Source organism: Polyodon spathula, chromosome 30 (genome assembly GCF_017654505.1).
Source record: "Polyodon spathula isolate WHYD16114869_AA chromosome 30, ASM1765450v1, whole genome shotgun sequence".
Taxonomy (NCBI): Eukaryota; Metazoa; Chordata; class Actinopteri; order Acipenseriformes; family Polyodontidae; genus Polyodon; species Polyodon spathula.
In genome coordinates this window covers 6,797,951-6,821,505 of record NC_054563.1, presented here as the reverse complement: position 1 = coordinate 6,821,505, position 23,555 = coordinate 6,797,951, and the positions used below count along the sequence as shown (strand labels likewise).

Below are 23,555 nucleotides of genomic sequence, written 5' to 3'. Positions count from 1 at the left end.
TCAGAAGAACAGGCTGTGCAGGGTTCCAGCTGGTTTTACTTGTTCAGCACGTTCTAGTGCTGATTCTTTTGGTAGTTTTGCAAATTCCAGAAAAGCCAGATGACTTTCTTTGTAAAAACAATGTGATGTGTGATCCGATTTATAATGGTATCATGGTCAACAGCAAATTGGGTTTCTGAGATTTTTTTATTTATTTATTTTTAATCAATGCTAGCTTAAAGCTACAATTCTGGATAGCTCTTCATTGATATCCTCTGGTAAAATCCACAAACACATCCTTCATTGTCTAATGGAAAGCAAACTTTCCTCTGGTTGAGTGAGAATTGGTTATTAACCTCTGCGTCTATAGAAATAAAATCAATACAAGGTTTTTCCAGTGATTGATGAGTATCCTGTTGGATTCTGATTATTATTGGATATACAGCTGTTTTTGAATTCTCTGCTCTCTAGAAAGACTGTTTCCCAACATGGTATCCTGAATAGATAACCATCTCCTCTTTAAAAATAGCAAACAAGTAGAATTGTGGGGGGTTTGTTGCCTGATAACCTCCTTCAGGCTACTTGTTGATTTAAATACCTTGGTATCCCCGAATAGACAATTTTCTCTCTTTAAAAATATGACCCATTTATCGCCAATGCGGAATTACTGGGTAGAGTATTTGTTCTCTATTTTATCCCTAGTCCTTAACCACAAATCTATTTTTACGATACAATTAAGAAAAAATGTTATACCCAGTAAGTTCGCATTGAGTAGATATTTATAAAATACCCAACCCCAATCGTTCTATAGGCAGTGGCACTGGAACAATTTTTAAAGGGGGGGGGGGGGGGGGGGGGCTGAAAGCCATTGAACTAAACTGTAACCCCTGTATATGATGGAAGTCACGCAAAGCCAGGGGGTGCTGCCGAAGCCCCAGCACCCCTTGTTCCAGTTCCCTTCTCTATAGGTTCTGAATATAACTTTGTTATTTAGTAGAAAGAGAAATGGGTTATATGAGCATGTCACTACATAACAGTGTAATACGTGAATCTAAAACTTTATTAAGATATTATAGACTAGCAAGTTCCTATTTTGGGGACATCTGGCTTTCCTCTTTTTCATTTAGTTTTTTCTTCATCAGATCACTATAGAATTCTACTATTCTTTCTACATAAGTATAGCAGGCAGCAATGATCCCTCTAAAGAAGTCATTATAACTACACGACAAAGAAAAAGAACGTAAGAATTAATAAGTACATGTCTCTTATTAGGACCCAGCGTTGCCACGACTCCAGTACCGGGGAGGCTGTGCCGTGACCAAGTAGGCGGTTCCAGCTTTCGATCTCTCTCTCTCTCTCTCTCAAATGTGATACATTTCGCATCATTAAGCTGAAATAGCAGAGGTAGTGCAACTTTAGGGTCCTTAGATTTTACAGCAGTGACCAGGAAAGTGTCTGATGTTTTTAACACTATGCAAGTTTTTTTTTTTTTTTTTTTTTTTACTGAGCTGAGACAGAACCACCTCACCTCTATCGGAAGCGCAGACAGACCAATTGCATCTTGTGTTCGTTTTTCTCTCTTTTAAAAAGATCGCTAACAGGATAGAAAACTAGGACTGAAAATATATTTTTTGTTCCATTTTCCCCGTCTTATCCATTACGCTAGTCTCAGTTTTTTTTTTCTTAATTTTTAACAGGTGTGTATTTACGTGCGTTATCTTTCTTTTCCTTTTATTTTATATTTGAATAGGCATGTTTCTATTGTTGCGCTGTTTTATTTTTCTGTTTAAGTCCTTCTTTATTTTCACGCTGAGGTTTCTCTCCTTAGGTGCAGTACCTTATTCTGTTGAGTTGCGGGATAGTTGCTGTGTTGTTTGCAAGGATGTCGAGGGACTCTGTTCAAATCCCGGACGATTTGGCTTTTAGTAGTTTTAAAAATGAATGTAACTCCGATGAAAGCTGGAATGTGACTTACAGCAAATCTGGGACTACCGTGTGGATTCAGGGAGTGGACGAAGAGCAGTCGTTACACAAAATAAAGGTATGACGATTCGTTTATAAATAAAGAGTTCTTGTTACAGACTTGTATTGGACAGACCTAGGATAACGCTTCTAAACTTGTGACAGCAGCCTAGTGTCGTATATACCAAACGTTTAATATGCGTTGGCTAAAGCCTGCCATTTTAAAAAAAAAACACCTGTCGCATTACAATACAAGCTAAAGATGACGTAGCTTTTCATTTGTATTTTCAGAAACCGGCTGTTCGGGAAGTGTGTGTATCCGGTTAAACACAGACAGCGAAAAGTTGTTGAAAGCAGTTGTAGTGTATTTGAATTACAAACCCGCTCGAATAGATTTGGAGTGTAACTTGATTTGCCAAATGTATGTGATGACAGACAACACGTGCTGTATTGAAGACGATGGCCCACATGGGAATGACTTGGTGTGAAAAATACAGTTACTGATATACTGGAATACTCTATATATACCAGGGATGTAAATAAGACGCCCAGTGTGAGTCTAGTAAGACACACCTGAGGTTGTTTACCTGTACACTGGGGCTAATCAAATACATATTAAAACATGGAATGGCTGAAACTGTTACGCAATAGCGGTCTCATTACCTTCCCGACAGTAAGAGAGCGAAGAAGTAACAGGTAATTATTTAGTTAGGACACCCTGTATTTCAACAGGTGATCTTTCTAGCTGGCAATTTTAACATTAGGAAGTACCATACTGGCACGATTATTCAGTAGATAGAGGGCTCAGTTTCCTAAGAAGCAAAATAACAGTATCCTTTGATTTTTAGTTTTTTTTTTTTAATAAAACGAGATAGTTTCACACTGTTCTTGCTCGTTTTTTGTTGCACATTCATGAGCGTGTTTCCTATATTCTATAACCACGTTTGTTTCTTTAAACTTTGTTTTTAGATGGATCAAATATATTATTCAAATGCTTAGCGCCTTGTCATTTTACAGACAGAAGTATACTAAATACATTAGATGTTGGGTTGTCATAACCTCGGTAACCAAAAGTCGCAATATTAGTGATCTAAACTGTGAACTTATGGTTCTTGCTGTGTTGATATCGGTTGAATAGGGCCCTGGCTGTGTTTTGACCTGAGAGCTCTGAACCTCCCCATTTCCCAGGTCAAACCCCTGCAGTAAAAAAGCACGTGTACAATAGAACCACCTTGGAGCCTCATGAACAAGTCCGGTGTTAGACCATGTGGATTCTAGGACCACTTTAGGTGCTGTTCAGTGCATCTTCTGGCTTTGTGATTGAATGCATTTGCCCTGCTTTTGCTTGTTTAGTAGCCTGAAAGCCAGACTCCCAGTTGTTTTATCAAAGTCATGTTCAATGTGTTCAAGTCTGGCGCAAACAGCTACTGGTTAATGGGACCCTGGCCTGTAATAAAAAGTCACAGGGCCCATTTACTCTTCAGGACCTTGGGCTGCAGCAGTAAGCACACTTTTTTTTTTTTTGACACAATTAAAGGGTGGCACTTCACTTTAATTACTGGCAGGCTTCATGAGTGTGACACACAGATTATGAAGTTGGGGTGCTTACATATTCTGACACAGCATGCCATAACGAAGCATTTACAGCATGTTTTCAGGGTTACTGGTGTTCAATACCAGGAAGCAATTGAGAGCTGAGGCTTGTTTTTTGAAGCTTTATAATATAGGTGTTCTTATTGGCCGGTTGCTGTGTGCTTTGCTGTAATGTGCAGCAGTTGTCAGGCATTTTGATAATCTTATTCAAAGAGATTATTGTCCCCACTCTAGGGTGGTTTAAGACACATTCCTGAAGTGATTTGGGACTGCTGAAGTGCAGTGTTAGTTTTTGTTTTTTTTTTGGTTTTTGGCTCGGTATTGCAGGACCCTGTCTTCTTGGAGTTGTGTTATAGATAAAGTACATGAGGTGATCAATATTTTATAATTATTAAGATAAACTGACTAGACTGGGAGTGTGAGATTTCCATAAACCATAGTTTTGCACAGTGTTTCCTACCACTGTAACTGAACAGACCCCTGTTTACATATTTCCTAGCCTTTTAATACATAGTCCTGCTTTCCCACTGGCTTTAGTATTTTCATTCATGTGATCATTGCAGATTTATAGCATCACTTTCCTTTTTTAATACTGAAGAGTCTAGTTTAGACTCTTGTATAGGAGGTTGTGTGGTTCAGTGGTTAAAGCAAACCCCTGCCCGGCCACTGGCTCGCTGTGTGACCCTGAGCAAGTCCCTTAACCTCCTTGTGCTCCGTCTTTCGGGTGAGGCGTTGCTGTAAGTGACTCTGTAGCTGATACTTAGAGACACCCTAGTCTCTGTGGGTCGATTGCAGCGTACCAAAGTTAGTCCCCTTGATGCGCCTAACTAGCAGATTAAGCAGGTTTAGTCCACTTGCTTAGGTTAAAGTAGGTACACTTGCTAATCCCGGTTGCAGCGTACCAGAAGATAATCACCACAGCTGGGACATCCGCTTAATCAGACTAAACAAGATCCTGATTGCTGCGTACCAAATCGGACTTGAGATGACCCTGTTCAGGACTGCTAACTTAGTACTATGAACAGGGTTCTCCCCAGGAATTCTGTAGAGCCGGGTGGCAGAACATTATAGCCTGGAGCACTTTTAAGGAAAAATAAACTTGCCTTACCTTGAATATATAATACAACAAAAAAATTGAATAATGTGTTGTATTTCGTTGGCTGTATCTGGTTGCGCTTTTTTATGTTCTATGTTTTCTTTTTCATGACTGTTTTTTATTATGGTAAATTACCGTGCTTACTTAGGCACTCTGCGATTTGACTGGAGAAAGATAACGCAGGGTTATTGGAATTCACAAAAAAAAAACCCTGTAACCTTTGCACTTCCTTTTTTAGCTTAATTATTGAGCTTATTGCTTCATTTAAATAGTTTTCTTTATGTTAAGTTTTCAGGGCATTTTGTTAATGCATGTCTCTCGCTGTTCTACATTTTTTGAATGAAACTGTTCATTTTAACCTTTTTTTTTTTTTTTTTTTAACACAACAGTACTCGCACACGTTTGGTCACCATCACAACTGTTGCATGAAACCGGAGGGTAATAATCCAGCACCTCTGCACTTCAGCATTTGTATGTTAGCTGACAAGTGTACAGCTGATATCCCATCACGCCTTTCTTCTTAAAGGCGTACAGCCTCTATATATGAACCCCAATATCTCTCACAAGTACCTGGGTACATATTGTTACGGTCTCACAACAATCTATCTGTGTGTTAAACTTACATTTTACAAGGTGGATATCAGTGTTTTATTTTTTCATCCTATAATACCGATCGCTCGAATTTACAGCTATGACTTGGGTTGTATGTCACTTGTTTTTAAAGCACTGTGATCCAAGATAGATGTAAAACACATCAATATGCTCAATACTTTAGCTCCACAATGGCCAAGTGAAAGTAGTATTAAAGCTGAAAAAACATAGCAAAGTGTCTTGAGAAATCCTAGTGCTGCATCGTCTACGTGATTCCAAAGTCTCTCCCTAATTGAAGTTCTCGTTTAGTCGTAGAACAAGCCTTGCATGATTACTGCAGAGTGGTTTGAAAGCAGCCTTTTCTTTGGGTTAATCAGCGTTTCTCAATTTAATCTCATTCTGTTTATATTTGAGGCAGCTTGACTGTATATGAGAAGTGCTTCAGAACTGGGAAATGGCACCCTTGTCACTGAAACCGCGTGTTGCATTTTGTGGTACAGAACATTGATATGAGTGAGTTATAACTGAGGAAGGCGTAAGTCCTTGTGGATGATGTCATTGTAGTTGTGTTTTGTATTTTCCACACTGAAGTCTGTAGAAGATTGTTGTCACGTAGTTTTGATATGTTTAGCAAGCACAGTTTTGCTAGTGCTTTTGAAAACCTTATAAAAAATCGTCCTTGCTCATGTTGCGTGGCACAACAAAACAAACCTAGACTTACAAAGCTGTATAGAGCGCTGTACACATTGAATACAAAACTACAGTCATACAATTGCAAGGTACAGGCCCAGGCAACTGGAATCCAGCTTTGTGAACTTTTCTTTAAAACTTAGAAGGGCTTTCAGTAAATTTCAATTACTGTGCAGGGAATATCAGAGGTAGATGATGACATTTATGAATGAGAATTCTACAAAAACTACATAGATGATAGGAATGGATGGCTAAGGTAAGTATCCTGGGCTGGATTGAGTGGGGGTTGGAAGGGAGTGGTGCTGGGATGCCATCAATGGGAGCCAGCATTCAACACCAGGCCAGCGGGAAGTCCACTTTTCCTGGCCGAGGAAAAGCACTGAAGGCTCACATCTTACTTCAGTGTGTACAGATGTCTTGCTTGGTCCCCACCACGACTATCTCATTGTACCATGGAGAAAGCCGAGTCCAATATTAGCATGAAGTAAATAGCAGCTACTCTGCAGTGGGAAACAGTGGAAGTAGATGAGATCAAAGAAAACCTTCAGATTAAAAGTGAGGCATAATAGCAGAATGTCTCTCGTTTCTAACTTAAAGGGCAACTTGGTGCAGGTATGAAATGCCACCGTTCTCTTAACTACTGACCTCATGTTTCGATGCACTTTGTATGGGATTTCTATTTCAGTCACTGGACACCTTGATGACTTTTTAAAACTCATCTTCTCTTTAAGTTAAGCAGGTATACCAGATTGGAAACATCAACCTGCCCCATTGCACCGCTTTGCCCCCAGTGGGTGTAAGGAATGCCACTTTTTTATTTTACTGTATGTGGCATATCCTACTGTTTCATATTTCAGACCCCTTTTCTTTACTGCAGAAATAATAGTTGTCACTGTCTGACGTGCTCTCCGAAGAACGATTGAGAAGAGACCACGTAATTTGCATAGCACGGAGTGTAAATGCAAATTTCACTGATGAAACCATTTGCGCAGGTCTGAAAGAGGGCTTGTTTTAATAAGGCAATCAGGAGTGAGGGATATGGTCTGTTGACTGCAATGCAAAGTGTGAGCGGTTTGACTGAGCTTGGCAGTAAACACACCACTGTCACAGTTCTCTGCATGAGGTTTGTAGGGAGATTCAGTGCAGGTTCCGGGTCAGAGTCATGTACACTGCACTGTATTGGGTATGCTGGTGGCTTGACATTTCTTCTACACATTTTTCATGATGGGAATGGCATCAATATCTCTACAGCCTTCATGGTGCTGGGATGTAGAGCATCTAGTTTGGATGCCTCTGGTTCAGTAGAGCTAGGTGGATTCTGATTAAATATCTTGTGCACTTAAGCATGTTTCATAATGCTGCACTCTAACAGGACAGGAGGATCTCTGGGGAGTGCATTCAAAAGCTTTTCCCTGCATAAACTATTCAATTATTATTATTAAATGTGGGGACACGCGATTGGCTGTTAGCTTTCCAGGGACTTGGAATTTTTCGCTAACCTGCAGTAACTCAAAGTGCTTTTTTTCTAATTGGAGATAAGAAAAACCCCACACACGTCTATGAGGCAGAGAGAACCTCCAAAAGCATTTAATCCAAGCCCATTTATTGCTTGGTGGAAGGTGACTGGACCTGACGAGCAAAAGCTTCCTTCAGCTCTTCTGGGATCCAGCAGTGGCCTTGTAGAAATATGGAAAAAATGTAATGCAGCCTTCTAGCCTTTTTGTTTGTATCAGATGGAAAAGACATGAAGGAAATTGTCTTTTTGTATACCTATTTGTATTTAACTATAAATTCTAAAAAATATAGTATAATGTTCTGTACGATACTTGCAGATTGTCGCCCCATATAGAAGCCTGTTTCTGAGCTACTGGGTCAAGTGAGCAACTGCTCTGAGTTTCACGTTAACCCAGCAAAGAACTTGTACTGGTACAGTACCAGTGGCTATACTTTTCCCCACTGGAATGTTCTGTGTAAATCTGATCAAGGACATACTCAAGGCTAAGCTTAAATGATGTGGAATAACATAAGATGTGCACTTTTATTGTGTCGCTTAAGTAGTGCTATGTTCCACTAACTAATGCTGATTGGAAGCTACAGTACAGTATATGGGAATATGTAATGACAGGGTTTATATTGTGTACACACTTCAGTAAATGTTGGCTAATCCACAGGATGTTGGTGTTTAAACAGCCGAGGGAATGCTGTTGAAAGGGCTGAATTCTCGTCAGCTAGCCTTGGAGGTATTTGACTTCCCAAGGGCCTTGTGTTTGTCAAAGGCTGGCCTGGTTTGCTGACTGAACGCTCATGTGACGTGGGGACAGCGTTGAGCAGCTGTGTACAGGACAGCCCTCGGCTCCCAAGGCTGTTGACAGGTTGGGCATCCCCCTGCTTCCTGTACACTTAACTCTTTAGTGCCTGTGCAGTGCATCTGCAAAAAAGAACTGTCCGTGTTGCAAAACCAGTGAGAAACAACTTCAAGATTCAGAACAGAACATTTCACATTCACTTAACTGTACGCGTGAGTGACACAGTGTTTTTTTTTAGGATACTGGCACCAGAATATATTATTTAAATCTTTGGCAAGGGCTATAAATATGCATGTTACTGACAAACCCTGTTTGGCATGTTTTTCAGAATAGGCCTTCAATTGCAATGCACCCCTACACACAACTGGTTACTGTATTGCAGATTAGAATTTGGTACAATCATGTAAAAATAAAAAGCAGCTGAGAGTATTTTACTGTAATTTCTATTTTACAAAAGGCCTGATTAATTTTAGTTAAAGCCTGTTCTGTTTCAAGCACAGTATACTTCCACCCGCTCAATATTCTCAATTCGTACAGACACTCTTAAGACCTCAGTTGCTTTGGGGGTTGAAATATACCTGAAAGTAACGAGATGCAGGTTTGTAAGCAGCTCGTCAAGACGTAGGAAAGACTGGGTCCCCCATGGCTCACTTTTTAAAAGCACGGCCGTGTGGTGTGCAGGGTGAGTCGTGCAGTCAGGGGAGCGCAGGGGAGTGTCCTGGCTGTGCAGAGTCAGCAGGGTTTGCTGGGGAGGAGCGGTGCATTGGCTCTGGTACTCCCGCTGGTTAGGGTGTCAAAACAGACAGGGATTGTTTCTCCTCATCGCACTACAGCCAAGTGCCTAGTGACCTCAGGCAGGCGCCTGCAGGGCTAACCTTTGTTAATAATAATAATAATAATTATAATATATTTTATATAGAACCTTTCATAGTGGACCACCGTCACAAAGCGCTTTACAGAGGTAGGCTGTGAACTGCATTATATGCAGAGTCACTTGCAATAGGACATTGAGTTAACGTCTCGTCCGCAGGATGGAGCACAAGGAAGTTAAGTGACTTGCTCAGGGTCACACAGCAAGTCAGTCAGTGTTCTCGAAAGGCCAGTAGCCCGCTGTCATCTACTCTCGAGTTCTATGAGGGGAAGAGATTATTAGAGATTATTAGAGATTCTAAATTGGGGAGGAAATCGGGGGTAAAATAATTGGGCACTCAAAAAAAAAAAAAAATGCAAGGAAGACTAAAATGGTGATGGATTGGAATTACTGTGGAGCAGTTTGGAGGATGGAGTTAAACCCTGAGAGTTCATGGACCAGCCAGCAGTATTACACTGTGTACTGTAAATAAAACATTGTTATATTACATAGCTCTCCACTGCTAGTATCAGGGATGGAAATAAGACTCCTAGAGCATAGCAGATTCATCCATTCCAGGTTTTAATACACACCTGATTAGCCACAGCGTGTAGGTAACAGGTGTGTCTTATTAAACTCCTTGTAATGGATTGAACTCCTAATCACTGATTTCCACCCCTGGCTTGTATATTTTATATTCAGTCTATAAGCTCCCCTGTGAGGGTTCATGGTTTCATTTCCACAAGATCGACTCCATCACAGATGCAGCATTAAGAGGGGGTGGGGTGGAAATGCTTGCAGTGTCTGTAGAGCACATAAGTGCTACTGAAGATGACAGAAATGATAACAAAGAAGGGGCCTTCTGACCAATAAAATCACATTGAAGGGCTGCATTGAAATCGTCTGTAAAGGGATATCTCAGTGAGTTTAAAGATCATGAAATACCTGATATAAGACATGTTAATATGGGGGGGGGGGGGGGGGGGTGTACATTCCAGGACATTATTTTTAAACAGAATATCATCAGAGGTACAGTGACAGAGAGAGAGAGAGAGACGGATTGAAGAGATATGAATGCAGGTGTTGTTGTTTTATCTCACGTCTACTGAGACCTGTTCCCGGTTTGTTAATGAAATTATACTATCGTTCTTAGCAGAAGCCTCTCGGAGTCAGCATGCTACTGTTTACACATTTACTCCAACTCCAAACATTCCTCCTGCGCAGGGTCCTCCCCGCTGTACCCCCGTAGTTTGTGTTAATGGGGCTTCGAGCTTGCTCATCCTCCCCCGTGGGATTTCATTGGCCTCTGTTCAGGAAATCCTACAAAAATCGTGATGGCACTTGTCTGCAGTTCTTAATGTGGATGCAATACTTGCCCGTGTTTTGAAATCCAAAAGCACTCTTGTTTTATGATTGAGGAATCGGATAGCATTGCAGGCAATTTCTCAAGCTAAATTTAGAAATAACAATACATTAAAGACATTAGGCCATTTAAGTAATATGCTGGTTTATCATTAACTTACGAAGCTGCACAAAAATGATGTGAAGCAGAGATCTGCATTTTACATTTGAAAAAGATAACTCACACTGGTAAAAGCTCTGCTATTTATGGAGCGGGTAATGCTCTCTCTGCTTAAGTATTTTTTAAAATCTAACTGGCTGGCTTTTTTTTTTTTTTTTTACCTCTGATGCTGTGGCCTTTTGAACTCCATTGGTTTCAAAGTCCTATGTCCAGTGATTGATGGACGTTAGTAATTGTTATTTTGCTTTGTCTGTTACACAGGTTTTTAAATTTTTTTAGGAAGGATCTGTCACTTGGTAACATTTTTTCACTAACGTCTCTTGGTAGTTCCTAGTGTCTGTTAAAATAAAAAAATTAAGTTAAAATATCATTTGATTGTCGGTCTGAAACTGTTTTGCATAGCAGCTGATAAGGGATAACAGATAAAGCAGGGACGGATGACTATTTTTATACATTTGCAAGGCTCTTCTTCTCCGATGTTGGCTTTCACAAAATTAGATTTGAGAAGAGCTAACTGAGTAATATTCTGTAACCCAATTGGTTTAGATAGAACCTGAATACCTGGATCTTTGAGCTAATATACACACACACACACACACACACACACACACACACACACACTGCTGGGCAAAAGTCTTAGACATGTTGCATTTTTTCTACTCTGATGCATTATGAGCATCAACAGTTTACTCAAAGCCTCCACTAGTGTTTTCTACTATTATAACAACCTTGACTTGCATAAAGAAGGAAAAACATTGAGTGAAATAGCTCGCATCACTCGATTTTCAAGGTGTGGTATCCAAAGCATAATCAGCAAGTACAAAGAAACATCTGTAATTGACAAACCCAGGACGGGAAGACCCAAAAAGCTGTCTAACAAGGATGAGCAATACTTGAAGATAATATCCTTAAGGAATAGAAAGAAGACAAGTGTTGAATTGACAACAGAACTGGCAGAAGGCACAGGTGTCGTTGTCCATCCATCAACCATGCAAAGGCCACTCTTAAAAATCAGGACTTAAAGGATGTGTTGCAGTAAGAATACCTGTGTTAAGAAAGGGAAACAAGACTAAAAGGCTAACGTATGCACAAGAACACAGAAATTGTGGAACAATGGTCAAAGGTGCTTTGGACTGTTGATGGATGGACAATGACACACCTGTGCCTTGCATAGGGAGCACTATGCTTGCATGCGCATAATCTGGTTCATTTACTTTTTGCTGTCTAAAACTTTTAAATAGAGGCTCCAGAGCTGCTGTGTGTTTTTTTTTTTTTTTTTTTTTAATATATATATATATTAATCTGACATATCACACAGAGTTCTTTTTCATTTGCCATGTTTGAAACTGTAGCGCAACTTTTGGCAAGGCGGTAAATAAGTGCAAGGTATTTTTGTAATTTCTAGCGAATACGAACATCTGAATTTTGTCTCCGAATACATGTCAAAAAAATATTTATTTGAATATTTGGATCATTTTCCCAGCACTAATATCTATCTATTTATCTATCATACAGTTCTATAAAGGCAATAATAAGGAAGATAGAAATCTATACAGATATAAACTGTCTTTACAGTCTATGGTTTAAGTGGTTCAGTGTGACGAACACTGAATTACACTTCTTTTATCTGAAAATCCCAAATTGGCTTTGATGCTAAAAAGAGTTGTTCAGCTTTTCAAACCTGAACTTACAACTGTGCTTGTCTGTGGTGGTTTCCTTGGTAACAGACTCGTATGCCTCTTCGGCCAAGTGCAATGAAGGTTAGCGAGGCTAGTGTAGTTTCAGATTTCCTTCCTCTCTGTGTTTCTGACGTGTAGATTGGGGGGAGAATGTCTACTGTTAATCGCATCTTGCAATACCTGTAAAATCAGCCTATGTAGTTTTTTTTTTTTTTTTATAGATTCTTTAGAACATCCTTAGCCAGCCAGGTTACTCCATTCCCACCAAGTAAAACGTTCCCCTCAACAGTTAGGTAAAACTGGTTCCTTTTATTCAAAAACATAAATTATCACATTTTAAAAAGTGATTAAGTTGATCTAACTGCTGAAGTTCAGCCTCTAACTCTGTCGTTCTGCGGTTTCACAGTACTTGTGTTTACATTTTTTTCTCTTCATAAAACTACAGTGTCTTCAGTGTTAGGCTTCTTTTTCCCCGTGGCCTGAGTACAGTAGCTCTTTTGAACGGGCACTTGGATGATTCAGTTGTTGTGCGTAACTCGGCTTTTCTTTAGCAGTGAGCTGCATTTGACTAATATTTACCTAGTTCTGCCAGCCACTCTGCAGCTGTTTTCAGTTGTAAAGGTACCTGTGGCTCTTATCAGCACAACTCAGTCAGCAGGTCAGGTAGGAGAATTCATTTAAGAGTAATCGCATGGTTTCATCCCATTGCTCCGAAGAGGTCAGAGTGCTAGGAGGAAGTGTCTTTGTAACCAAAAACAACGTTCCTTCAGACAGCAAATGGACCAGAATTTGTTTTTCAGGAGTAAAAATGACTTTAATAGTTATATATGCCGGTGGGTGCTAGCAAAATATAGCCTGTTTATTTTATGTTTTTGGTGTTTTTATCGTGAGTCGTCCCATGTTGAAAACGTGATTGTGAATGTCAATGCATGTTGACCATGAAGGATTAAGATTAGGTAGCTGGGGTGCAAGTGCTATACGTTGACTGTACTTACTGTATCACAGCATGATTTAAGCAACATCAGTATTGGTGTACTTGTTAAACAGCAGCTAGGTTGCCCAAACACCAGGCTTAATTTAATAATACAGCCTAGTTAAAGAATATTTTCCCAGACTGTAATTGAAGGCACCTACTCTTTCTTTTGAGGGTAACACCAATCTCTATGCTAAGTGACCCCTCCCCCTTTTTACAAAGCTCATTCAGAACACAAACTATGCCAAAATAACCAGGATGTAGTTTTGGAGCAGACAGAGGCTCGTTTATATTGCTTGAGGTTGTAACAGCAGTAAAGAAATCTCATTGTGAATTCTTTTCAGAATGGGATCGCAGCCTAATGGCCTCACTGTGAAGGCTCAGTGGATAGCAGCAGCTTTACCTCCGAGACATTGGGTGTTTTATCTGTCTTGGAGTAAGCCACCCGTTCGGAATGCCTTTATATCCATAATGATATCCGTGTGTCATTTGATATGTTCTGCTGTGTATCAATAGAAAGGACTTGGAGGTGTAAAGAGTGAAGTGAAAGCAGTACTGGAGCACAGTGAGGAAGTGTAAAGTGGGCTTGTGCTTCATCTGCAGGTAAACGATAGTTTCGCTGTGCAACCGTCTTGTGTTTACCCCGGCTTCAGTGACTCATCCAGCAATATAACCTGTCGCCTTCCTTCTTGGGGCTTTGTGAAGACTGAGGAAGCCATTATATGCCTACAGCTCTGGCCAAATGTTTTCCATAGTATTAACAAATTTTGCTTCGTAAAGTCAAACAGAACCTGTTGAGTAATGTTATGTAAGATATTGAATTACATCCCGCTTTGTAGTTTTCCAGATACTTAACGAAAAACTGACAAATTGAAAAAGGTGACATTTCAAACTTTAACATGGAAATACTCTACTACTGTGGCTTCCAGTAGACTTTTGCAATATAATTTTCTAGTTTCTTTGATCACTTGATGTTGAATAAAAGGTCTAAATTATGTTCATATAGTTTATTTTTTATTCTTATGTCTCAATCTTAAAATTCAAGGTGATGCAAAACTTTCGGCCATAGCTGTATACCCAAGTACAAGAGTGTACTGTTTTCAAATGCTTTTAAACCCACTTCTCTCTCATTAGCACAGAATTCTGTATGTAGGAATTGGTGTATAGTGCTTGCATTGTCAACAGGTCCCCATGGTGTGCACTTTTGTGTCTCTTTTCCTTTTTATCTTTGATTAACTTTAGGGCTAATAAGAAGCTTAGGCTTACTGGTTATTTTTGTATAATCTGACATACCGGAGAACAGAAGTGTTTCTGTCTCGTGTTTTGAGAGTGCTTGGATTGAAAGACAGTGGAATTGATTAGGCCTGGATCTTGCAGTAGGTCCTATCAGGTCAGTTTCGGGATGTTTTTACGATTAACTGGTTTCTGATTACTGAGAATTATTTTTTTATTGAGTCTTTCTAAATACAAAACCGCAGTTGATAATATCATGTTTTTTTGTTCTTCGCTTATTTTAGGTGTTTTCCGGTGTTCTGAGAACCGTATTTTCCTGCTAGGGAAGTCTAGCTAGCTACTGCTTTCAGTGGATACTGTGTAGGGGGTAGAGCTTGAGTCACTGTTTCTAACAAGTAATATTCAGGTTCCAATGTGTATGGGAACCTGTGTACAGGTATGGCCAAATGTTTTGCATCACCTAGAATTTTAGGATTGAGACATAAAAAAAAAACATATGAACATAATGTAGACATTTTATTTAAGATCATGTAATCAAAGAAACTACAAAAATCTACCGGAAGCCATAATACAGTATTTCATGTTAGATTTTGAAATGTCACATTTCTTTAATTTGTCAGTTTTTCATTAAGTATATGGAAAACTACGAAGCGGTATGTAATTCCATATGTTAATGTAACATTATTCAGCAGGTTTCATTTGACTTTATGAAGTAAAATTTGTTAATTCTAGAGGCCGATGCAAAACTTTTGGCCATAGCTACTACAAATGATGCCAAATTGCTCATTTTCAATTTCACATTTTAGATTGCAGAAGACAGATGGGTTGGAGTATATTTGTTACATTTTTCATTTGTATGCCGCTCGGAGCATCTGTCACAAGCGAGACACACTTTACTGTTGATCAGAGTGAGAAGGCTTCCCTGGGACCTGTTACTCTTTCGGAAATCTATTTTAATACCTGTAGCTGCTAACAGGAATGGAAACTCATCCTGTGTCTCCAGGGTTTTATTGCAGGGAGATGGCATTGGTTTGGAGTTGGTGTCTATGTTGTGGTCTGTATACCGTGTGTATCTACAGTATGTACCTGAATAGATGTGTGTAAGGTGAAAAAGGCTCAAAGTATTTTCTGTTAGATTTACCATGTGACATTTCTAAGGCTTAATGATCCTTTGGACTCGCCGGTTTTATTTTGGGACGATAAAGGAAGTATCATCTTCTCAAGGAACGTAAGGAAATGTGTATTTGACGCACCTTACCACTTCGGACGATTCATTACGTTGGAATGAATTGAAAACGATGTATCACGCTTCAGTTACTTTTGACGTATCCTGGATGCGAGTGTAATCCAGGTGTAAGTGTTAATGGAATTTCAAGTCTAACGGTTGTTATGTGCAGCTAATGGTTGTTCCCTCTCTTCATGCAGTGCCGGATGGTGAGTAAGGATGTTTCCAGTGATACCATGTACGACGTCCTCCACGACATTGAGTACAGGAAGAAATGGGACAGCAACGTGATCGAGACCTTCGACATTGGCAAGCTCACCGTGAACGCGGATGTTGGATACTACTCCTGTAAGAGTGGGAGGAGGGCTGGAGTAGCAGGGCAGAGGCTGGGCACGAACCGGCGTCCACCTTTATATAATATGCACTGTAGATCACATAATGTTTAACATACTTCTGTAAGGTCTGAAAGAAATCCTACTTTTGTCTTTGATACAGATCTGCTATACTGTTGTCATTCTCCTTCACCATAGTGTATTATGAAACGTAGGCGATAAACCAGTCTTAGTTTTAAAGTGTTTACATTTCAAAAGCAACGGCTGTTTTAATGTGAACTTGAAACAAACAAACAAAAAGGATAAGCAGGATATTTTAGACAGTAATCACGTTAAAGACATAATCACACTCTTTCATTTTATTGCATTTTTTTATAGGGTAAAACCCCACTGTGGTACATACCTTGGTTGCAGCCAACTCCATTAAGTGAGCAAAACGCAAATCTTTTGTGCTCTTTTAATGCTGGACTCGTACCCAAGGCTGTGCACGTGCCCCTCGTTGGCAGGTTCTCTTTTCTAACACTCTTCTTAACCTCTTTCCCCAGGGAAGTGTCCCAAGCCTCTGAAGAACAGGGATGTGCTCACCTTGCGCTCTTGGCTGCCCATGGGAGACGATTACATCATCATGAACTATTCTGTAAAACACACTGTAAGTAGCACCTCCCATGGTCTCTACAGTAACTGTACAGCCTGCTCTAGGATAACGAATGAATGGCTTTCAGTCTATTAGGGTTATTCTAGCCCAGAGCTTTAAAATTTTACTACAATTATTTTTCTTGGTCGTCCCCCACATGGGTCGGGGGGTGGTGGGGGGTGGTGAGGTTTAAGGTAATTGCAATGATCGTTTCTACGTACTTCAGAAATATTCTCATCAGGAATGGTGAACTGTTTTTTGCATTCACTCGACACCTATCCTAGAAGCCCTTTCTTCATGTGTTTCGTGTATCGTCGACCACAAACACTCCAAACGCAATATAGCTATTGGTAAAATAAATTGGTTTACTGGTCTGCTTGTTGGCTTTCATATAACGAGAAAGTTTGCTGTTTTGCCGAGAGTTGTCTTTCCTAGAGTGTTGGAAGAGTTTAGTTGCTTGTAACATTAACATGTGGATTTTCCTTTCACAAAACAATTTGTAGGAAAGACCTTTTATTAATGTGTGTTTATATATATAATCAAAGTAACAGATAAAGTAACACACAAGAGTTGACCCCCAAAATTAATCTGGTACCCCTGCATCACTGTTTCCCACAATAGAAACTAATTAAAGAAAGCATTCATCAACCTTAATCACTTTCTTCAGATGCAGATTAATCAGTGGTGCTCTAATTACATCTATTTGTCTTTAGTGTAATTAGACAGCTAGTTGTTTTTTTAACAGATTTAAACATCTGTTAAAATCAAGTGTCTGTCTGATCATTTTGGGTTCAGAAGCTGCAGGATGTTTCACGGAACGAGATCAGTGTGCTCTAGGGTTGGACTCGTGACCAAGCCCTCTTGGAGATGGGTAGCTCTGTTACTTTATAAACACCATTCCGCTTGCTAAATAGTCAGGGCTGAAGCAGTTGAAGAGGAAGCGATATTGTGTTCTTAACTGAAAGCAATACTTCAGGCTCCGCCAATCGCTAATGCATTTCCTTGAATGAAAGTTGACAAATTTGAATTCAAATCCACTGAAACTGCGTGAGCAATAGCTGCATTTCAGTTCTCTTATTCAGCAACTGAGAAGGATTCATTCTATATACTATAGGTAATATAAGTAAGGAATCCTCAGAAAGAATATAGGGTTAGAAGAGTAAGAAATTCAGCACCCTGATTTCATGCTATGTTGATAAATATTGGAGCTGCCTCCTTGGGTCTAATCACCAGGCCACATTACCTTCAGCTACACGGCTCCTCCTCTAAGCCACACTGCCTGCCAGCTCCTTGGCTCAATCCAAAGGGATTCGCTGCCTCCTAGTCCTTCAGCTGTAACTACAAGGAAACACTGTACACCAATCCTCTTAACTTCTAAGACAGACTGTCTTGAATATCCCGCAGACACCCCAAAAGCGTTTGTGAGATGCATGCCACACTGCCTGCCAGTCCCACGGCCTTCAGTAATGACATGACCAGGCTTTTGGTGATCCTTCCTTAGAAATACCCGCCGAAGAAGACCATGGTCCGTGCAGTTTCAATTCAGACAGGCTACTTCATTCAGAGCAACGGACCCAAGAGCTGTACCCTCACTTACTTGGCACATGTGGACCCTAAAGGTAAGACAATTTGGCAGTGACATGTCAATGTTTGCATGTGAGGAAATAACTCTCGTTATCTCTTATGCCCATTTCTCTATACTTAACAAACTGCAACAGCAGGATTTTAAAACACTTGTATTTAGACCATGCATTTCATTATATAAAAAAAAAATAGAGAATATATCTTACCATCCACATTCAGTGGTTTACATGATTCCCCGTTGTTTAACCAACACACAAGTAGTTTGTGTTCATTTGGAGTAAGTGTTGGGAGATTTTGATGCTGTTGTAAATACTGTCAGCCTGTCTGTGCTCCTGTTGAAAAGCTGGCACCATGCTGAGTAGGTTCAAAAGCTGTGGGCCTCATTTACGAAAGAACAGTAAACATTACTATGCATCATAATTGCAGTTAGTGTGCACGTTCATGATTAGTGTGCATGTTCATGATATCCTATTGCAATTTTATTTATTCTTGCACAAAATAGTGGGCATATGGCATACACTGATTTTATTGTGCCACAGTATGGTAATCAAAGTAAATATGTGATTTATATGGTAGTGCATGATAATGTATTAAAATGAGGCACCTCTCTCTGAATAATGAGATGAGCTTCATTCACACCGTATCTACTAAAGGGTGATAATCGTAGTGTGCACCTTAAACTGAGCGATAATTAGTTGTTTGGAAACCAGGCTTTAACCACTGATAGGCTCGCTATTTAAACCTGTTTCTCTGGGCTGGAATCTATCTGGCATCATGGAGGCATTAGTTGCATTAACATTTGTATATAGAGCAGTGAAAATTACCTGTAAATAACAGGTTCTGTTAAACTTGAATGAATGTTATCATTTCAAATAATATTAATGATGTCATTCATAATAATCCTCTGCCTGTCCTGCTGCTGAGTGCTGTGTCTGTTGATCGTTCATTTTTGGTCAATGTAAGCCACCTCCTCCTTTCACAATAAGCCACTGACCAAAAGATACACCTGAAAGTGCCCTTTTGTAAATGAGGCCCTATGCCTGCTGTTTTAAGTTACTTAATTGCAGGACTAATACATTGAGAAGCACTGATGGCTTCATTTGTATGTAATTATACAGAACAGCTGCTGGCCAGATCATTAGAACACCTGAAAAATGTTGTTTGACTGCAAACTCCTAGTTGTGAATAGAATTTTCCCATTGTGTTATTGCCCTAAAAATGATTCCAAGCAATTATGCTTTGTGATAATGACTCTGCATTTTCTAACCAGATGCCGGTTACTCTAAGCCCTTTTTTTTATTTTGTAAGATCCTCTTCTCTTATTTCAGCTCAGGGGAAACTCATATTATTTCTTTTCTGTGCCCATAGGCTCATTACCAAAGTGGGTCGTCAACAAGTCTTCCCAGTTGCTGGCCCCCAAAGTAAGTAGAGTCATGTCTGCGTTTGAATCGCCTCTACCCGGCACTACATTTACCTTTCCTTGTGTTTCTTCCCTTTGACCACCACTTGTTCAAGGCTGGCCCAGAAGGGGCGGGGGGGGGGGGGGGGGGGCTTTTTCTATAGGCTTCAGTGCACACTGCCGCGCTAATACAGTTCTCCAACAATCAGCCTTCAGGTGTTTTTGTTTGTTTGGTTGTTATTTGCCGCAATATTTAGTAAGCAAATGATGATCTAAGCCAAAACTATAGAGAACCCTATAGGACACACGTCATTGGATATTAAACAGATACAGGCACAGAAAAAGATCTAGCTAGATGAGAACTATCCCTTTAGCTATTGAGGTTACTTTTTCTTTTGTAATATATTATAACCTTTGTCCTGTAAAAAAAGGCGATGAGGCTGGAAGCCCGTGTTTTATTTCCTTTTTCATTTCCATATTGGTTGAATAAAATATATCAAAATCATAAGAATTTAAGTGGTGTCAATATTATAGATTTCTATGAAAACTTGCACAAATATAGAATATGTAGTTAAAGTGAACTTCAGCTACCCTCCGTTGTTTGAACCTGTTCACTACCCTTTCTGTACAGTTGGTGTTCACAGGATTGTGTGGAGCAGAATGAGTTGGAGTGTTCAGGGCCTGGATTCAGTGAATCAGCTGTTTTGTATTCACCAGCGTGGTGATGGCTCTGGGTCTCTATCAGTTCGCTGCCCCTCTACCCTGATTATACTTTCATGCTGGCCGTCTGGAACACAGCTCCCTCAGCGTGCTTTCTTTGTGTTTTCTTTCTAAAGTTAGTGACTAAACAATGCACTTCTAAATATTGAATGCGCTCTGGTCTGGAAGGAAAGGTATTCCCAACCTGCTGCAAGTTATAAACTGAGTTGCCTGGGGTCTGTCCAGCCAGGAGTGAGTGTGTGGTGTTGGGGGGCAGTTATTAGACTGCAGGGAGCCAGTTATTGTTTTAACAACTGTGTTGTCTGTTTTTAGTGCATGTCTTGAGATGTGGATCTCTCTTTTTCACCTCATTATTTGTGGTTGGTTGAAGTTAACAGGGTGAATGTTTTACAAAAAAATGATAGGATTCCTGGGAAACCAAATGAACATAGAAAAAGGCACCAAAAAACAATGTGAACAATCAACCAAAATATAGGACTCTCTATTAGTTTACTGTTAGCCTGTATTTAATAAATTACAGAAGAGCTGTTAAAGTTACCCACCACTGTTTATGTTTCATGAGAGACACTGTAACTAAATATTTGATAACTATGAACTATTTAAACAGAAATTAAAAACTATGCGTTTTGTATGTAAAAATGAGTCATTTATAACTCGAGACATTCTGGAAAATATTTTTGTTTCATTGTGGTCTGCAGGCAATGAAAAAGATCTACAAGGCGTGCCTCAAGTACCCCGAGTGGAAGCAGAAGCACAACCCGGGTTTCAAGCCCTGGCTGTACCCAGAGCAGAACCGTCTGCAGAGCATCCCGCTGTCTGAGCTGAGCATCCAGCACGCCGACTCCCTGGAGAACATCGACGAGAGCAGCCTGAGCGAGACCAAGGAAGAGCAGGGCGAGGGCAGCGACGAGGAGAGCACCAACTGAGACTTGCACCACCCCCCCACCCCGCCAACACACACACACACACATACAGAGCCCTAGCCAGATACACATAAGAATATTCCAACAAATAGACAGGGCCCTACATAGTCTAAGGAATTCAGGAGCCAGGAGCAGGAAAGACTAGTTAATTACGATAGTCGTACACATGTTCCCCCTCTGACACTCCATAGGTACAAACATACAGTGGCCCATATAGACACGCACACATTCAGACTCATACTTGCACACTGTTTTTTTTTATTGCTGTCCATTCCAGATGGCATGCTCAAAAATAGGCCAGTCCTGAAACGGTTGGATGGTAACCCGCTCGCAGACTGAGCCCACACTAGCACAACGATAACACAGGGACAGGAGCAGCAGTGGGGGCACTAACTGAACACAAACACTGAGACACATGTAGAGGAGCCCTGCAGGGTTTCATTGCCAACAGAGCACACTCTTCCCAATCCTTTAACCACAACTGTGAACACTGCCAGGAGGCTGCTGCTGACGTCTCTCCAAACAACCTGCCACCACATCGAACTGCTACACAAAGCACCCCCAAAACACTGCTTCTGCTGTCCATTCTGTTTTGATGTCTGTTTAGAGCTTGTAAGCGGGAGGGGGATGGGGAGAAGGCTGCGACTGGGGCTTATTTGTCAGTGGAAGTTTCTAAGAGCCCCACAGTTTTAATGTTGAAAGAAAAGTCAAGGTCAGCCTGTCAGTGTCGAAAGATTTGCAAATCATGTTTAAATTGTGAAAGGCGATTTAATATTTTCTTTTTATGTTATTGTTATTATTTCTTGTATGATCTTAAGTTGACATTTGTAACATTCCTAAAAAGACTGTTTAGCTTAGTTGATAAATTCTGGAATCTAGGCAGTAGACAGCTGTGCACATAGAGAACCCTGAAAATATGACTGCTAATCTATTTTTCCCCCCTATGATTTGGATTTAAAATAAAGGGTTTGCACAGATGTAATGGTGACTGTTTGGTTAACAAAAAAGTATGTTTTATTACTGTGGATGTATACTTGATACTGCAGAAGTCACACAGCTGTGTTGTGTGTACTATACACTAGTCAGTATTTAGCGAGGATACTGAATTACTGCTAGGTTAAATACCTACTGCAATCCTTTTTCTGGTGATCCTCAAAGTTTGAAACCAGTGTCATTCATTGTCAAGCCTTCATGATGTGAATGCAGAAGCAACCAGTGGAATTCTCCACCATGCTTGGGTATAGGAACACTGTGTATTGATTACTTGTGATTTCCGTGTTGTCTGTAGTCTTTGAGGTTAAAATGAAGGGACACTATAGTCCTGGTCCTGAGTTATTGACTCGCTGTGACACATGCTGAAAGTAAATCACCCAACAACCTTGTGGCTGAATGTCAAATATCTTAGTAAAACATGTTTAAAAATAGACACAGCCCTTCTGCATCTCTCAAACAATTTTTGTTTTGTAAAAGGGTTTACTAGTAATAATTTCAGTTGACAAAAACATTTGTAGGTTTATTTCCCATCTGTACACCTATTCATATACCAGCTCTCTTTATGCTCACAGTAAGACTGCCAGGTTACAGTTAACCCTTTATCGATACTGTGAGCTCACACTTAGCTTTACAGACCCTGATTAGCACTAATCTCACATTACCTTACCTAGGTTAAAACCCATCCCTGTGGTAGACAGTACACTGGGCTTAGCTAATGCTTGCTGTGTTAAAGGGTTAGGATAAGGTGGGTAATGTCTTCTTTAAAAAGCTATTGACTCGCAGTGTACAAACAGACACCCCTAAAGAGAGAGAGACAGCAAGAGGATGGAAAGTAACGAAGCTGTCGATCAAGTCTCAGCAGGTAAAAGGGTAGCATAACCCTCCCGCTCTCAGGGTTGTAAGAGTACAGACCATCTGGTAGAAGGTTACACTGTGTGGCCTGCTCTGTGGGCAGTGCATCAGACAGGACACCAAAGCTGTGTGAGAATATAAAATACAACATGAATAGAATTGTAGACAAAAAGAAGGAGGTGTGAGACCTTTTATTGGACTGACTAAACAATAATTAAATCACAAGCTTTCAAGACTGCAAATGTCTCTTCTTCGGCTGAAGGTCTTGAAAGCTTGTGATTTCATTATTGTTTAATCCATCCAATGAAAGGATCTCTGTCTTTGTCTATCATCTCTGGACTGACATAGCTACCATTTTATCTGTCAATAGAATTATACAATTAACCTTAATAATGCTGGTGGTGATTTTTTATTTGTTT

The 23,555-nt window shown here is 40.1% G+C and overlaps 1 protein-coding gene across 1 annotated transcript; it reads left to right on the top strand.

Annotated features, from left to right (window-relative positions):
• Positions 1 to 1,342: 1,342 nt before the first annotated feature.
• Positions 1,343 to 22,268, top strand: stard10 (StAR-related lipid transfer (START) domain containing 10). Its single transcript, XM_041232828.1, has 7 exons — positions 1,343 to 1,676; positions 1,808 to 2,020; positions 15,900 to 16,047; positions 16,577 to 16,680; positions 18,167 to 18,284; positions 19,618 to 19,670; positions 21,067 to 22,268. Exons 2-7 carry the CDS (start codon positions 1,862 to 1,864, stop codon positions 21,292 to 21,294), a joined length of 810 nt encoding a protein of 269 aa, XP_041088762.1. The 5' UTR covers positions 1,343 to 1,676; positions 1,808 to 1,861; the 3' UTR covers positions 21,295 to 22,268.
• Positions 22,269 to 23,555: the final 1,287 nt, after the last annotated feature.